The sequence below is a fragment of the Rhinopithecus bieti genome, unplaced genomic scaffold, assembly GCF_001698545.2.
Source record: "Rhinopithecus bieti isolate Rb0 unplaced genomic scaffold, ASM169854v2 scaffold_19861, whole genome shotgun sequence".
NCBI classification, from domain to species: Eukaryota; Metazoa; Chordata; class Mammalia; order Primates; family Cercopithecidae; genus Rhinopithecus; species Rhinopithecus bieti.
In genome coordinates this window covers 333652-350630 of record NW_016809659.1, presented here as the reverse complement: position 1 = coordinate 350630, position 16979 = coordinate 333652, and the positions used below count along the sequence as shown (strand labels likewise).

The 16979-nt window shown below is 34.6% G+C and overlaps 1 protein-coding gene across 3 annotated transcripts in view; it reads left to right on the top strand.

Annotated features, from left to right (window-relative positions):
- Nucleotides 1-16979, top strand: part of SNX13 (sorting nexin 13) — a 152333-nt gene that overhangs the window by 50754 nt on the left and 84600 nt on the right. For all 3 annotated transcript variants that reach the window (XM_017890083.1, XM_017890084.1, XM_017890085.1), the window contains 3 exons: nucleotides 1151-1272; nucleotides 16091-16212; nucleotides 16299-16400. In XM_017890083.1, coding sequence (XP_017745572.1) covers nucleotides 1151-1272; nucleotides 16091-16212; nucleotides 16299-16400 — 346 coding nt within the window. The remainder of the gene's footprint in view (nucleotides 1-1150; nucleotides 1273-16090; nucleotides 16213-16298; nucleotides 16401-16979) is intronic.

The window sequence follows — 16979 nt, the reverse complement described above, 5'->3', positions numbered from 1 at the left end:
ATGTTTTGATTTCCTTTAAGTGCTTAGAAGAAATGAAACGGGAAGCCAGGACTATTAAGATTGATAGAAGATTGACGGGTGCCAATATAATTGATGAACCTCTCCAGCAAGTGAGTTTCAGCGTGTGGTATTTGAATTCTATATATTGTGTTCTAGGTATATTTCTTATGACGATACCAGGAAATACTTTTTGCTCTTTAAATAATATCCTGGAATTTCTTAATGCTATCCTTGAATTTTATACTTGAAGATGCTTCCTTATTTATTAACTCCCTTCTAATGAGGTGGTTTACTTTATGTAAAAGCCTTTCGATTGAATTTGGATTTAGAAAAAAAGTTTTTATTGACATTTGATAGTGTTTCTTAAAATTTTACAGTTAAAGTGTTACTGTTTTGTTGATTAATAAGCTTAGTGGTGTGGTAAATCAGACTGTTTTTTTCCTACTTGTTACCTTTTAAAAATGGAAATGAAATATCTGATCTAAAAACATTAAAAAATTAGAGCTAGGTAAAAAGCTATGCCCCCTGCAATATTTTTCATTGATGTTTGATTATATGATTATAGAAATGTGTACTTTAGAATTTTAACATTATTATTACTAATATTTAGTTTATCTGGTTTGTAAAAATTATACATTGAGTTGTATTATGTATTATTTATTGTCTAAATACTGTTGGCAGTATCAAAGATGTTAGAAATAAGTGAACTCCTATATAATTTTTATAACTAGACTGCAATGGATCTGATGATATAATCTTTAAAAAAACTGTTTTTTTTTTGGAATTCTCTATTATTTTACATCTCATTCCATTAAACTGATTGATATTATTTATTAGATTATAGCATGGAAAGTTTATTTTTTTTCTGCAAACTGTCTTTACCTGGATTTATATGGAACTTGGCCATAGATAGTGTTTTAATTTTTTTTTTTTTAATCTAGCCAGTAGGGAAGTTTGGATACCAGAATAATTTAAAATGTTTGAAATGGTTTTAATATGTTGATGTTTTGTAATGAGGGCAGGTATTTACCACCATAAATTAATACATAGAGAGTAAATATAAATTGGCAGATACAGCATGATTTTAGTTTACCACTGTAACTTTTAAATCCTAAAATGTTGTAATTTTTTACCAATATTTTTGTTACAGGTTATCCAGTTTTCCTTGAGAGATTATGTCCAGTATTGGTATTATACACTAAGCGATGATGAATCTTTTCTTCTTGAAATTAGGCAGACTCTTCAAAATGCGCTCATTCAGTTTGCTACTAGGTAAGGAACACGGCATTGTATTTATGCAGAAAAATTTAGATGCATGGTTTGTACCACTAAGGAAAATAACTTTTAAGGGGAGGAATTGTTTATTAAAAGGTAAGTAGAACAGCAGATTATTATTGTGGGATAACTCCAGGATTTTAGAACTAGAGCTCTTAAAACCTTTACCCCAGATTTTAGGTTTTTACAGAATGTTTATTTTGATTAAACCCTGCTTTCTGTTTGGTAGTTTTTTCTTTAGGGTCCAAATCAGTGACTTTTTAAATCTGTTACCCCACTTATTGATACTTTTCCCCCTGCTCTTCCCTAGACCCTCTATTTTATGTGAGTGCTATGAAAATAGATTAGTTTCAGAGTAACTGCTCTTCTCCTTTTGCTATAACTCTTCTCCTAATTATGACACATATCTATTGGAAGTCCTCTTAGAGGGAGGAGAAGGGACCAAAGGAACATAAGTCAGTGGAGAATATTCAAGTTTATATTTTTCAGAAGAAAAGTTTATTTTGGTGAGTTTAAGGAACTTTTCTTGTCAGATACACTAAAATTCTTACTTTACAAACCAGCTGTATACTGCTTCCCATATGATGAAAGTATTTTGGCTTCTATTTTACTTAAACTGCTTGATTTTTGTTGATGGGAGGCTATTTCACACCTGTTTAAATTACGTTTACTTTCATTATTATTTTGAAGGCTTTTGTTTTTTTCCCCATCATTGACGTCTAACTTTTGAAAGCCTTTTAATGGGCAACATTATATGAAAGGGAATACTTGTGTTCTAGAAATTATTTATTTTTGAAAGAAAGATTTTATGTTTGGATGAGTTTGCAGACTTCTTTTTTTATTCCATTCAAATATGTTGCTACCATCACACACAAAGATTGCCCTGCTATGTATTTCCAGCTCATGCTGCCCTCTCAGGCCCTTTCCTCTATCTGCATTTGATTCTAAAGCTTTAGATTTGGAGTTGGCTAGAGGAAGGGCATGAGATGTGTTTCCTAACCTCATTGGGGAGCCTGGCACAAGGTTTATGGTTTGAATAATAATAGTTATAGAGATAGATTTGTACTCCTCCTCCCTCATGATTAGGAGCAAGCATTTGCAAAGGAGCTAGCCAGAATTACAGATACAGACTCGCTGTGGAACACAGAACATGTAATTGGTATAATCAAAGAAAGTCAGAACTTGAATTTAATCTCTCTTACTTCATGTGCACCATTATTGAGTGTTAGGTATTCTTTCAGATAATTCTTCTAAATATTTATTTATTGCTTTCTATAGTAACGCAATCCTGATGACTTTTTTTTTTCTTAGAAAGGGTGAGGATAAGAAGAATTCATTATTCTTGTGCCTGACTATTGAAAATGTATAAAATGTGTAACACATTTTAGAACTGGAAAGAGATTTGAGGTCTAGTAATTTGAAAACTTGAGTTTGCGTTCTAGCTCTACCTCTGGCTGTAGGACTGTGAGCAAGTGTCCTTAAACTCTGAACCTTGATTTTTCTCATATGTAAAATAAGTGTAATAATAACTGCCCTGTTCTGTGTTCCTCTCAGGATAATTGTCAGGATCAAAATTCGTGTTATTCAACTAGTATTTTGGGCATACTTTGTACCAACCAGATGCTGGGGATACAGCAGTGAATAAAACAAAGTCCCTGCTCAGTGGAGTGAGATGAAATACCTGTGACAGTGTTTTGAAAATTGTGAAGGAATTTAGAAATTTAAGTTTTTATGCCATCCAACACCCATAATTTTACTGATGAGGAAGCTAAGGTCCAGAAGGGTAAAGTGGTTAGTCTAATGTTATCCAGTGAGTTAGAGTTAGAATCAAATTGTTCTTAAGTTTGGTATTTTTTCTCCCATCCAATTAAATATTTTATAATCTAGGTTATTTATCTTAGTTTCCTGCTCTTCTTTCCTATTATTGCAATACTTTCCCTGTTTTTGATCCCCTAGTCACCTTTCTTTTCACTGTAGGTCTTAAGTTTTTTTTTTCTTTTGAAAACATTCAGTGCTATCAAGCTTAATGAAAAAGCAAGGTTTTTTTGCATCCTACACTGATCTAAATTTATATCTTTGCTTGACCATTTACCTTAAGTTTCTGGCAAATTAAAACAATACAGATAATAACTGCTTTAGAGGCTGCTTTGAGGCTAAAAAACGGTATCAAATAAAGTTCTTAGCATTCAGTAAAACTCATTAATTGTGCAATTATATGACTATGCAAATATATGACTTACTAGAGGCTCCATGACTTCCAGTACCAATATCAAGAAAATTCATCTGTTTACAATCATTCATATACTTTAAAAACCTTATTCTGTGCCGTCTGCTGTATACTGTGAAGCATATGATAGCAGCAACAATTATCACCTCTATTCTTTAACTTACAATCCTTTATAGGGCCCACAACCCTGGAAAAAAACATTTTTTTTTTTTTTTTCCCTCTCCAGTGGTTTCATAGGTTTGATTTTTTTAAAGGGCCATGAACTCAGAAAATGTTTAGAACCTATGATTTTTAGTGTTTGTATTTGCTCATCAACTTTGAGAAACAATTAGAGAATGTCACTGTAAAATGAAGTGCTTAATTTTGAATAAAGATGGGAAGAAAATAATGTATGTTTTGAGTCCAAAGTTGTGGATTTGAACTTAGCTCTATTACTTCTTAAGCTCTTGGTCTTGAGTGGACAAAACACATGTATTTGTCTGGAGATGATAACTTGTATCCCCTTATCAGGTGGTGGTTAGGATTAAATGACATCATGTGTGGGAGAGTACTCTGTAGTGATAACATCTTATTTAGTATTAGTACTTTTGTTATTCCAGTAACAGCTTGGGGAAGGAAACTTTCCTCCAGCACCCTTGAGTTCTCCTTCTCTGTGGAATTTGGGTGTGGATTAGACAAAAGCCTCAGGGGGTGAATCCTGGATAACCCATGTATTTTTTATTCCCCCTTTAAATAAGATATTATAGTGTGATATAGACAGCTTTGGCCTGTGTCAGAAAATCTATAATTCTGTCTACCATTAAGTTGTAGTGTATCTAAAAGAAAATGTTTAATGTCTCTGTAAAATAGTAATAATAATGTAGCAAACTCAGAGTTGTAAGGGGAAAATGAGATGATGTGGGTGAAACATTTAGTAAAGTACTTGCCAATCAATAAATGACATTTTTAGCAAATCACTTGACTCTGTGCCTCTATAATCTGGCACATAGTAAGTGTTCAGTAAAATTAACTTCTCTGTTATTGTTGTTGCTGTTATGTTCCTAGGTTGTGTACACAGATTCTTTGACCCTGTCTTAGCTATTTTTTTGTAGAGCAAGGGAGGTAGAGAGGGCAAAATTAAGGCACATGAAACATGGAGAAATAAAACAGTCATTTCTGTGGTATTGAGAGTGGTTTTTCATGTAGAGATACAGTGAACTAGAGTAGCTGATGAAGACCTCAGCAGAATTGAGAGCAAAACTGGTTTTCAAGAATGGGTTATTTGGATAGATAGAGAGGAAGAATATGTTAGGAAATAAGAATAGTATGAGCAAATTTCTAAGAAAGAAGATAAAGATAGTGTAGTAGAAACTATAACAAGCAACCTTGTTGTTGATCTTGAAAGTGAAATGTGGGTGGTAAATCCCTCCATCTTTGTTCCTCTTAATCCAAGATTAGCAGAAAGTTCATATATTTTTTTGTTGCTTTTTTTTTTTTTTTTTTTTGAACAGAGTCTTGTCTTGCTCTGTCACCCAGGCTGGAGTGCAGTGGCACACTCACTGCAACCTCTGCATCCCAGGTTCAAGCAATTCTTCTGCCCCAGCCTCCTGAGTAGTTAGAAATACAAGTGTGCGCCACCACACCCGACTAAGTTTTGTATTTTTAGTAGAGATGATGGGATTTCACCATGTTGGTCAGGCTGGCCTTGAACTCCTGACCTCGTGATCTGCCTGCCTCAGCCTCCCAAAGTGCTAGGATTACAGGCGTGAGTCACTGCACCCTACCCCCATGCCGGGGAAAGTAGATATGTGCTAGTGCCACTGTGTTCCTTCCTGAAAAATCTTCCCATGGAGGCTGGCTGTGATACTAATGACATAGTATCACAGGGAATGATTGGTAAAACTTCAAGAACATATTCCCTATTTTCTTCCTTTACCTTTTGCCATAGAAATAATGAAAATAAATGGTATATCCCTACACTTGTTAAAAGGCAGACAAAACTCAAATAGTGGATGTTCGCAACAAAATTTTGTCCTTTTTTTGTTTTACCATTTTATATTCTTTGCAATTTGAAATTTGGGTAAAAACTGACATTCCTCGGAAAGACAGTTATATTTATTACAGTATAACAAAAACAATTAGAAACTAATTTAAAATTAGAAATTTTATCTAAATATTTAAAAGAAGGCGAAATAGTTAATGTTTTTTGTTTTTGTTTTGAGACAGACTCTCGTTCTGTCGCCTCCTAGACTGGAGTGCAGTGGCACAATTTCTGCTCACTGCAGCTTCCGCCTCCCAGGTTCAAGCGATTCTCCTGTCTCAGATTCCTGAGTAGCTGGAATTAACAGGTGCACGCTGCCATGTCCGGCTAATTTTTTGTATTTTAGTAGAGACGGGGTTTCACCATGTTGCCCAGGCTGGTCTCGAACTCCTGAGCTTAGGCAATCCACTGGCCTCAGCCTCCCAAAGTGCTGGGATTACAGGTGTGAGCCACTACCCCAGCCTAATGTTTTTATAATCTATAGAATAGACCTGGGGTAATAGTTCATTATTAACTGATACAATTCACAAACTATACAGTTCAACCACTTAAAGTCAGTAGCTTTAGTTAAGAGTTGTACAACTTTCAATTTAGGAACATTTTAATGACTTCACAAAGAAACCTTATATCCATTATCAGTCACTTCTGCGTTCCCCCACGCTTCTAGCTCTAGGTAACTACTAATCTTTTTTTTTGTTTGTTTGTTTCTATGGATTTGCCTATTCTGAGCATTTTATATGAATGAAATAATGTATGTGGTCTTTTTTCCTGTTTCTTTTACTTAGCATTATGTTTTCTAGGTTCATTCATGTTGTGGCGTGAATTAGTGCTTTTTCTTTTTTATTGCTGAGTAATATTCCATTGAACACATACTACAGTTGTTTTTCATCAGTAAATGGACATTTAGGTTGTTTCTACTCTTTGAATCATGTGAATAATGCTACTATGAGTATTCATGTACAAGTTTTTGAGGGACAAATGTTTCCATTTCTCTTGGATATATACCTGGGAATATAATTTCTGGATTGTATGATCAGTCTTTTGAGGAACTGCAAACTTTTTCAAAGTGGCTGTACTTTGTTAGATTTCTACCAGCAGTATATGAAAGCTCCTCTTTGACCAGCACTTAAGTTATTGTTGTCTGTCTTTTTGACACCATCATAGTGAGTGTGAAGTAGTATTACATTATCGTTTTAATCTGCATTTGCCTGATAGCTAATGACACCAAGCATCTTTTCGTGTGCTTATTGGTCATTTGTATATTTTCTATAGATAAGTGAGTTGTTATACAGATAGATGGTTTGTTTTCAATCATGCTTTTTCCAGTGTCTGAAAAATGAAATGTTCATAGACCCAGCGGAAGCATATTAAAATGTATGGAAAAAATTAACATGGAAGTCACAAGTGGGAACTCTATCAACAATAATTTATTAGGTATTTACTGTTCCATCATGTACAAACCATGATAGTAAGCATTTGTTTCCAGATAGTGGCTGCCTATACAAAATTGTTATCTATAGTTGAAAAAACAATTCTTAAGTTTTCGTTCATAAGAACACAAAGAATAGAAAAGAAAAATGGCAAATAAATTAATTAAAAAAAAATCATACTAGGTATCTTTATTACTGACAACCAAATGTTTCTGTTTCTGGCTGTAAAGTAATATATACCTATTTTGTAAAATGTAATTTTCTTCTTTAGATTTTCTGAATTAGCTATATTCAGCCATAGACCCACAATCCAAAGATCACTGTTAATGTTTTAGTGTATTTCCTTTTAATGTCTTATCTGTGCATACATAGTTACAATTTTTATATAGCTAAAATCATACAGCATATGTTACTTTGTACAGTTTTGATTCTAATATGTTTTCTATATATTTGTAATTCTTCTTATATATATTAATGGCTATAAAAATGTCTATTGCAGGAATCAGTAAACTTTTTCTCTAAAGACCCAAACAACTATTTTAGGATTTGTAGGCCACATCATTTCTGTCGCAGTTAGTCAATTCTGCCATTGTAGCACAAAAGCTGCTGTGGACAAAATGCAAATAAATGAGCATAACTGTCCAATAAAACTATATTTATAAAAACAAGCAGAGTACATGTCCTTTACAGGGACGTGGATGAAACTGGAAACCGTCATTTTCAGCAAACTAACACAAGAACAGAAAACCAAACACTGCATGTTCTCACTCATGAGTGGGGGTTGAACAATGAGAACACGTGGACACAGGGAGGGGAACATCACACACCGGGACCTGTTGAGGAGTAGGGAGCAAAGGGAGGGAGAGCATTAGGATAAATACCTAATGTAAGTGACGGGTTGATGGGTGCAGCAAACCACCGTGGCACGTGTATACCTATGTAACAAACCTGCACATTCTGCACATGTACCCCAGAATTAAAAGTATGTATAAAAAAAAAAAAAAAGCAGTAGCACACTCAGTAATAAAATGACAAGTAACCTAATTAAAAAATGGGGAAAGAATTTGAATAGACATTTCTCTGTAGAAGAAATGTCCAGATGTTCTGAAGGACTTAGATCTTAGTTGTAGTAATTTTATTAATACTCCTGTTTACTAAAATAGTTAACATCATGAGTTTAATTTTCTATACTTTATTACTTATGAAGATGTGCACTTAGCCCCATGTTATTTTTTTTCCTGTATTTTATCTTAACTAAGGTGTTCACGTCTTGTTTTTTATACTGCTGAAATGATGACTATACTTTATGTGTGTACTTCTGTATAAACTTTTTACTATTTTCTGAGATCTCAGTCCTTCAGAACATCTGGATTTTGGAATCTCTTTGAAGCATTGAAACATAGGATATAGGACCACACTTCTTAAGCAGTGTTATCGCTCACTAAATACCATTTTCCTTAATACAGTCATGTAAAGCTGCATGCCTAAGTTCGTTTCCACCAATTTGCTTATCACTTCTATGAATCAGGATGTTTTATTTTCTTGTTAAGGTAGAGTAGAAAGAACACTGAACTGAAAGTTAAGAACCCTGTTTGTTTTGTTTTGTTTTGAGACAGAGTCTCGCCCTGTCGCCCAGGCTGGAGTACGGTGGCACAATCTCAGCTCACTGCAACCTCCGCCCTTCCAGGAACCCTGTTTTGTTTAACAAAACCTTGGTCTCACTGTGTCTCCTAGAATATGTAATTTAAATTCTGGCTCTGAAATTATAGGGAATTGTGGTAGTGATTTGAGATCCCTTTCAGTTCTAAAATAGTAAGATTCTCTGGTCAGGTTGTTACTAATCTTGATTTCTTTTCAATCATGTCTCCTCCCAAAACACACACTAACCTACTCCATCACACTCCACATTTTGAATGCCATTTGGGGAGTTATTTTTTTTAAGTATATAGGATTGCTAATTAGAGTTAATTTACTTTGGGATTAAAGTACTCTTCATAGCTATTGTTTTATTAGTAGGGGTCTTTTGTTTTTGTTTTTGTTTTTTTTTGAGATAGAGTCTGGCTCTTGCCCAGGCTGGAGTGCAGTGGCGCAGTCTTGGCTCACTGCAAGCTCCGCCTCCTTGGTTCATGCCATTCTCCTGCCTCAGCCTCCCGAGTAGCTGGGACCACAGGCGCCCGCCAGCACACCCGGCTAATTTTTTTGTATTTTTAGTAGATACGGGGTTTCACCATGTTAGCCAGGATGGTCTCGATCTCCTGACCTGGTGATCCGCCCGCCTTGGCCTCCCAAAGTGCTGGGATTACAGGTGTTAGTAGGGGTCTTATAGTAGGATAACAAAATTTATTTAAACCTTTTAATATATTTCTAAATGATCAGAAAGAATGCTTGATTCTAAACATAAAATACGTTCACTAATCTTTTCTCGATGATTAAAACACTTGTATCAATGAAATAAAAAGTTTTTGTACAACTAGACTATTGCTGTTCTTTATAGAATGCTGAAAACAGTAAATCTGTAGTGTTACGAGTTTGATGTTTTTTTAAGTTTTCTGAGGTGTAAGTTCTCCCACCATGTTCAGTTTTAAGCTATCAGCATGAAGTCACTGAACTTGGAAATAGGAAGAGATGTACACAATTGTTTGCCTACTCCAGCTCACAGTTGGAGAGGATACACCTAAGTGAAGAGAGGGCAGAGGCAGATTTGTAAACCCGAAGTAATGAGACGTATTTCCTTGTGTGGTTGCTAATTTAACTCCTATGGCAGAATTCCCCATTTATTTTTGAGGACTATAGTAGGGGGTAATCATACATTTACTGTAAGTTCAGGAATGTTTGTGAAGAAGGTCAAGTTAGTTTCATTATTTTAATCAGTACTGACAACTAAATCCTTAAAGTGGATGATAAAAGGGTAAAAAAGGGGACTCTAGAGAGATGGTTATGGTAACACGTAGTATTTATGACTGAATTGACGTAGGGGGGATTGATTTAGTGGATTCAAAATGAAGCTTACAATTCTGTGCCTTTACAATTTTACCCAAATTAAATTTCAGGCTGAGTTTTTGACACTATTAACAAAGTAGTTCTTCAAGGACTCTGAAGGATGGAAACAAGTAAAGGATTATGTACTTAGAGTAAAGAGTAGTATATCCTTTCTAATAGTGAATTAAGAGGGGAAGTTAGTATCTGATTCAGAGGCTCAAAGGAGAAGAAATTTTTTTCTTTCACAGATAAGCCACTCAGTTGCTTTCTCTCAACAAAAAAAAGTCTGTGAGTCAGTTGATCAAAAGGCCCTCTAATAGAGTAAAACTTTTCTCAAAATCTGCTCAAAGTTACTTGTCAAAATCTACCCAGAAAACTAGGAATTCTATTTTAATGATTTTCAAAATTTCTGTGTTTTTTACAGAGAAGATAAAGACCTTTTGTAGAATTTTAATACATATTATTAAAATTTTATGTGATTGGTTATTATATTGACCTTATTAACGTACCTTTAAAAAAGCCAAGTCTTAACATGCGTCTGTGTGTTTGTGTGTGTATGTATATATGTATATACCTCTTCCCTTGAGATTCCTTTCAGTTCTAAAATACTAAGATTCTGTGGACCTCTCTCTCTCTCTCTCTCTCTCTGTGTGTGTGTGTGTGTGTGTGTGTGTGTGTGTATGTATGTATGTGTGTATGTGTACATATATATAGTGTCTATATGTATACCTACACCTGCAGTATATAGTACACTGTCATTCTTACAGTTTTTAAAAAAGGTCTTCATAGTCATTTCTCTGAAAAACTAATGTAGCATCAGGAGCATAACATTTATTATAGGATTATTTTCTGTGGAAAAAGCAGCTTTTAACTTTTACCATTTTGACATAAGGCACCTTTTCCAGGAAAGTATTCTGCCATGAATATGAAGATCGCCTTTACTGCCAAACGATCACCCTCTCCTAGTCAGGCAAGTCTACAAGATGACCCTTGCATATATATTTATCATGCTTGTTCCCATCTTCTGCTCATTCCTGTGTCCTTTCTTCTCTCATATAAATACTGCTCTTTCATCAAGATTTAAGTGTAGCCTCTTTATTGAAGCCTCTTTAAATTACTACATATCGCTTAATCTATAGTCTTTGTGTGTGTAGTTCTCGTCAACAAAATTTTAAGCTGATTTTGAAATGGTTCCAATTCTGTGCTATTGCAGTGAAAGTTCTCTTAACTGATGTTTAGTTAGCCAGTGCTCTCCATTCCCTTTATATGCTATAATGACTGATAACCTTAACATTAAGACTAGGCTCTATTACATCTATCCACTTCTGTTTCCACCCTTTGAGTTTTATGCTTATCAAAAGTCAGTTGTGTGATGCCTGGACCCCACCTCCAGAAAATCTGATACAGTTAGTCTGTGGTGTGACCTGAACATTGGTGATTTAGAGGAGACGGATAATCAAACACGTTGAAAAAAAAGTTGTGTTTGTTTCTGAGCCTATATATCCCAGTTACACTTTTTTATGATAATCAGGTGGTTTAATTAACACTCAACTTAGATTGAAGAAATATGAATATGACAGGGTAGTTTCTATAAAAACCAAGTCACTTGCTTTGGAATTACTCAAAGCTGGTGGAAGATTGTAGTTGAATTAAGTGAATGAAAGGCAACTATGAAATTTGAAAGTCTTCAAGGACTCTTCATGCAGATTTGTTCACAAAATGTCTTTATTCCCTTGCCATTTTAAAGAAACTGGACACCATAGGCTTTGCAGTGTGGGAACAGTTTGTAGTTTTTTCAACACCCAAGGCATGTTAATACCACTCAGCACAGCCTTAACCAAAGAATAAATCTTAGTCCTATACAGGAAGATTTATGTCATTGAAGTTAAAGTGAAATATATTCATGACTCCCTCTTTTGATCAAATATTTAAATTTACCTACTGCCCAATTACCAGTTTTTTATACGCTCTGTCCCTGTGTATGTGTATGTGTATGTGTATGTGTATGTGTGGTTTTATGTAGCTAATATAATCAATCATAGACTCAAAGATATAGTAAGTGTTGTTAGAGGAAACAAACTTTGGGAAATGATGTGACTTGCTGAATTTCATAAACTGGCCTTTGATTTGAGTAAAAGACCCATCATTTGGTGAAGTCTTTTGTTCGAATCAATGGCATCTGTACCAGTCCAGTGCGTTTTCTAGAAATACTTGATTTTGGTCGTGTTTTGTGCTACTGATGATGAGCTGTACACTGCTTAGAATAGATGGAACAAGTGAGGCAATTTATAATTCTAAACTCAACCACGTATTTGGGACTTTACTTGCCTTTTTAAGGCATTGGCATTAAGTAACCGTGAGTCAAAAAGAGCTTCTCAGTACATATTCTACTTTAACACTTCAAGGAATAAGGAAGCAATTGTTGTTTGTGCCTCCTGTTGCCATGCTCCAAACATCCATCGAAAACAGTGCTCTGACCCTGGAAAAGGAATCAATAAATCAGTATGCATTGAGTGCCTCCAATAATATTTGAAACATTACTTTTCCACGGGGGATACAACTATGAATAAAACAAACACAGTTGGCTGAGTGCAGTGGTATGTGCCTGTACTCCCAGCTACTCAGAACGCTGAAGTAGGAGGATCACTTGAGCCCAGGAGTTTGAGGCTGCACTGTGAATATGCATGTGAATAGTCATGGCATTCCAGCCTGGACAACATAGTGAGACTCTATTTAAACAAACCAACAACAGCAACAACAAAAAACAGACCCAGTCAATCCGTGCCTTACTGAGATTAATATTCTAACAGCAAATAATTCAACTGTAGCTTGTAAGAGCTATAAAAAGTGGAAAGTTTGGTAGAATGCATAACTGGAGACAGGACCTAGTCTGAAGGAATAGTGGAGAGGATGGGGGTCAATGAGGGCTGGCATGTGGAATTGACATTTTAGATAAACCTTAATGTATAAGTGGGAATTGTCAAGTGAATGGGGGGAAAGAAGGAAAATTTATGGAGAGTAGGCTATGCCAAGCAAATGTGGGGGAGGGAATAGTCTGTCCAGAGGCACTGAGAGTGTAAGGGGCATATTAGCATTTGACAAATGGAAAGAAAGCCTGTGGATCTGCAAAACAAAGAGGCAGGGAGAGGGTGAGATAGATGGTGATGAAGAGGAAATACACAAGGGCTCTCCGGTAAGAAAGATCTTAGAGAAGGTGTTCGTGCTTAGCTCTAATAATAATGGGGTGTTACTGCAGTTTTAAAGCTGTGTATATCCTATTTTAAAAATTTGACTGCTTTATGGAAATTGGAATGCAAGGGACACAGTGGATGTGGGAGACCTATACGTAGAATGGTGGCGAGGGATAGGATGGTAGCATTAGAGACAGAGATAAGGGCTTGCAAAATTTATGTTCAGAGAGACATACTTTATAGTTTTGTTTTGCTTTTGTGCTTTCAATTAAAATTTCATTACTTGTTTGCATTCCTAGTTAACCTTAATTCTTGATTGCAACCATTCTGTCAAGATACATAAGCTTCAGGGGCCTACTGTCAATTTTTTCAGGCTAGGGTTAATTGTATCACTTTTTTTGGTCATATAGGGATTATGTTCTTTTATTTTTAAATTCAAGAAATTACAGCTTATTAGCAATAATAATAAAACTCAAGTGTCAGTAATAAGATGCGTTATGTAATAGCCCGGTTGTTTTACTAGACTAAGAATTATATGGGGGAATATTTTAAGCAAAGTGAAAAAGAGTTTTGACTGTTGGCATAATGTAAGCATAATTGATATTAAGAGTTCTACTAGAAAGCTATGTAGTAGATGCAGTAGAAGTATGGGTATTACATAAATGAAATATTTCTTACTCATTTTCACATTGCATTTATTACATATTTATCATGTCATGATTTTAGAAAGTACTTCACTGTCATCAAAATATTTTCCAATTTTGTTAAGACAAACTTTACTAGAAATTGTTAATATACATCCTTCTAATTTATAAATGGGAAGCAGTGTGCTATTGTTGTTCCTCCTAATCTTGAAAGTTCTTTTGAGATTTATATTAAGTTTGCATGAAGTCAGTGGAAATAAGTCAAGCAGAAGGAAAATAATAACCTCAGAAAGATATATAGGATATCTGTACTGTTTTTCCTATTTTTCTACCCTCAACGTATTTCTGTATTGAAAATAGAAATCTGTACATCAAATTTGAAATAATTTGTATGTATTTGCATTGCTTGATAATTTTATTCGTTTAAAATGTGATTACGTCCTCTATAATGAATCAAGATGGATTTAAAATGCCTTCTAAATTGGTAAATTTTATTTTGTTTGAAAGTTTCAGTAAATTAAATAAACAGCATTGTACCGTGAAACAGGACAGATGTAACTTGAAAGATTATATATTCTGCTTTCTTCTAAATTTGTCAGAATGAACCTTTTATGGATTAAATGAGCTGTGGCCTATACTAAGTAAATTTTGTTTTTATAAAATTTTCAAGTATGGATGATTTTGAATAAATATTCATATAAAGATTTTTGAAAGATGCTTATACAGATTGTGATTTATTTTTTTAAATAAGAAAAAAGAGATTCTAGAGACTGTTAGGTTTAAGTTTTTATTTTAGGTTTTATGTTGAGACTGAAGATTGTTACCAAGTTTAGTTATATGCTTATATGCTTGGCTCTTATATTCTGTATAATGTTAATTAATTCTTCCTCGGATTACTGAGCTTAGGGATCCACCTTTTTGTGTTGATTTGTTTTCCTGTTCATATACTTATGGCTTTCTCTTTAGTTTCATTTATACAACAAACCATAGTTGTGCCTTAGTGTTAATAACTTATTTTTTACTTGAAAACCATTTATTTTTCAATATCATACTGACTCTTTAAGGGTTTTTTTTTTTCTTTCTTTCCCCCCAAAAGTTATAGTAATTAAGTCAGCTTCTTCACTAGCCTCTTTATTGTATGTTTGGGTAATTACCAGAATGAGTTATGGTGTACTTTTTTGGTTCCTCCATTGTCCAGCATCTTCCCGAATAGACTCTTTGTTTTCTGTCTACTTGGTATGTTCCTGAAAGGGTGAATTAATTTTAGTGCGATTTTATGAAAAGAACATTATATTAAAAAGTCACCCAGTCCAAGGAGAGATATAAATTGTTTTTGAGTTATCTATTGTGTTTTTTACCTGTTTCACTGGTATACTGAATTAACAGTATCTTTTGAGGTCTGTTGCTTTTGAGATAGAGTACTAGGTGACTTCCTAAAATTAGTAATTACCTTATTCATGAGTATTCTAAAGGCTTTTATATGTGTGATATTTTACATCATTCTTTAAACCATTTCCGTTTAATTAGTTATTTCTAATGGTTAAGGCTTTTTTTGTTGTTGTTGTTGTTGGTGAGATAGTTCTGTTACCCAGGCTCGAATGCAGTAGTGTGGTCACAGCTCACTGCAGCGTTGACCTCCTGGGCTCAGGTGATCCTCCCACTTCACCCTCCCTAGCAACTGGGACTATAGGTGCATGCCACCATGCCTGGCTAATTTTTGTAGAGACAGTTTCACCATGTCAACTAGGCTGGTCTTGAACTTCTGGACTCAAGTGATCCTCCTGCCTCAGTCTCCCAAAGTGTTGGGATTACAGGTGTGAGCCACTGTGCCTGACCATGGCCAAGTTTTTAAGTGCTAGTGTATTCAAACAGAACGTTCAGAACATGTGTTGCATCGCTAAAAAGATGAATGTGGAGAATTCAGAAAGAGTTCAGAAGAAACCAAGAAATGTTTGAAATGCTCTTTTAAAAGCAAACAAAACTATTCAGAATTCCTTATGTATTCTTATGTTGGGGCTGAGAAATTACATGGTATACTGTTATCAGATTCACTTCAAATTTAACTGGAAAAAAATTACTATTTTAAGCATTTAGATAGTAGATTTAAACTTTGGCACATAAAATAATTCAAGTAATATTGTTAGAAGACTTAGTGAAGATTTACTTTGGATCTTATGAAACAATACTAACAGGTAATAATGAATGAAAATCTCAATTTAAATTTACAGTCTCAGATAATCATGTTGTCAGTAGTCATTAAAATGAATTTATATTTTCTGATAAAGCATTTATATAATTCTTTTATGTAATGTGTTTTTTATAAGGTCAAAAGAAATAGACTGGCAACCTTATTTTACTACACGCATTGTAGATGATTTTGGCACACACTTACGAGTATTCAGAAAGGCTCAACAGAAAATAACAGAGAAAGATGATCAAGTAAAAGGTAATATCTTTATTCCATTTGAAACTAGGATTTAAAAATCTATTTTCCTTTTATCATTTTATGTATCTTGAATTGTTTTTCTTCAGGTACAGCAGAAGATCTTGTAGATACCTTCTTTGAAGTTGAAGTTGAAATGGAGAAGGAAGTTTGCCGTGATCTAGTGTGCACTTCCCCCAAAGATGAAGAAGGTTTTCTTTCAATTTAACTTTCTTGACAATAGTAACTTGCTAGAGTCAAGTTAGCAGAACCAGTGAACAAATCTTAAGGATAAAATTATTCTTACTTAGGGCAGGTAGCATAGTAAAGATGCTATTCATTTTATTTTATTTTGTAATTCTTAAAAGTAGTTTCCAGATTCTGTTTTCTTCTTTAAAGGTCATCTTTAATAATTAACTGGTCCTGGCTGGGTGCAGTGGCTCACGCCTGTAATCCCAGTATTTTGGGAGGCCGAAGGGCCTGGATTGCTTGAGTCCAGGAGTTCAAGACCAGCCTAGGCAACATGGCAAAACCCTGTCTCTACTAAAAGTACGAAACATTAGCTGGCTGTGATGGTGCACACCTTTAGTCCCAGCTATTCAGGAGGCTGAGGTGGGAGAATCACCGGAGCCTGGGAAGTCAAGGCTGCAGTGACCTGTGATCATGCCACTGCACTCCATCCAGCCTGAGTGATGAGAGTGAGACCCTGTCTAAAAAAAAAGAAAAGAAATTATCAATCTACTTTTAAAATATAGCAAACATAAACTTTTTTTTTTTTTTTTTTTTTTTTT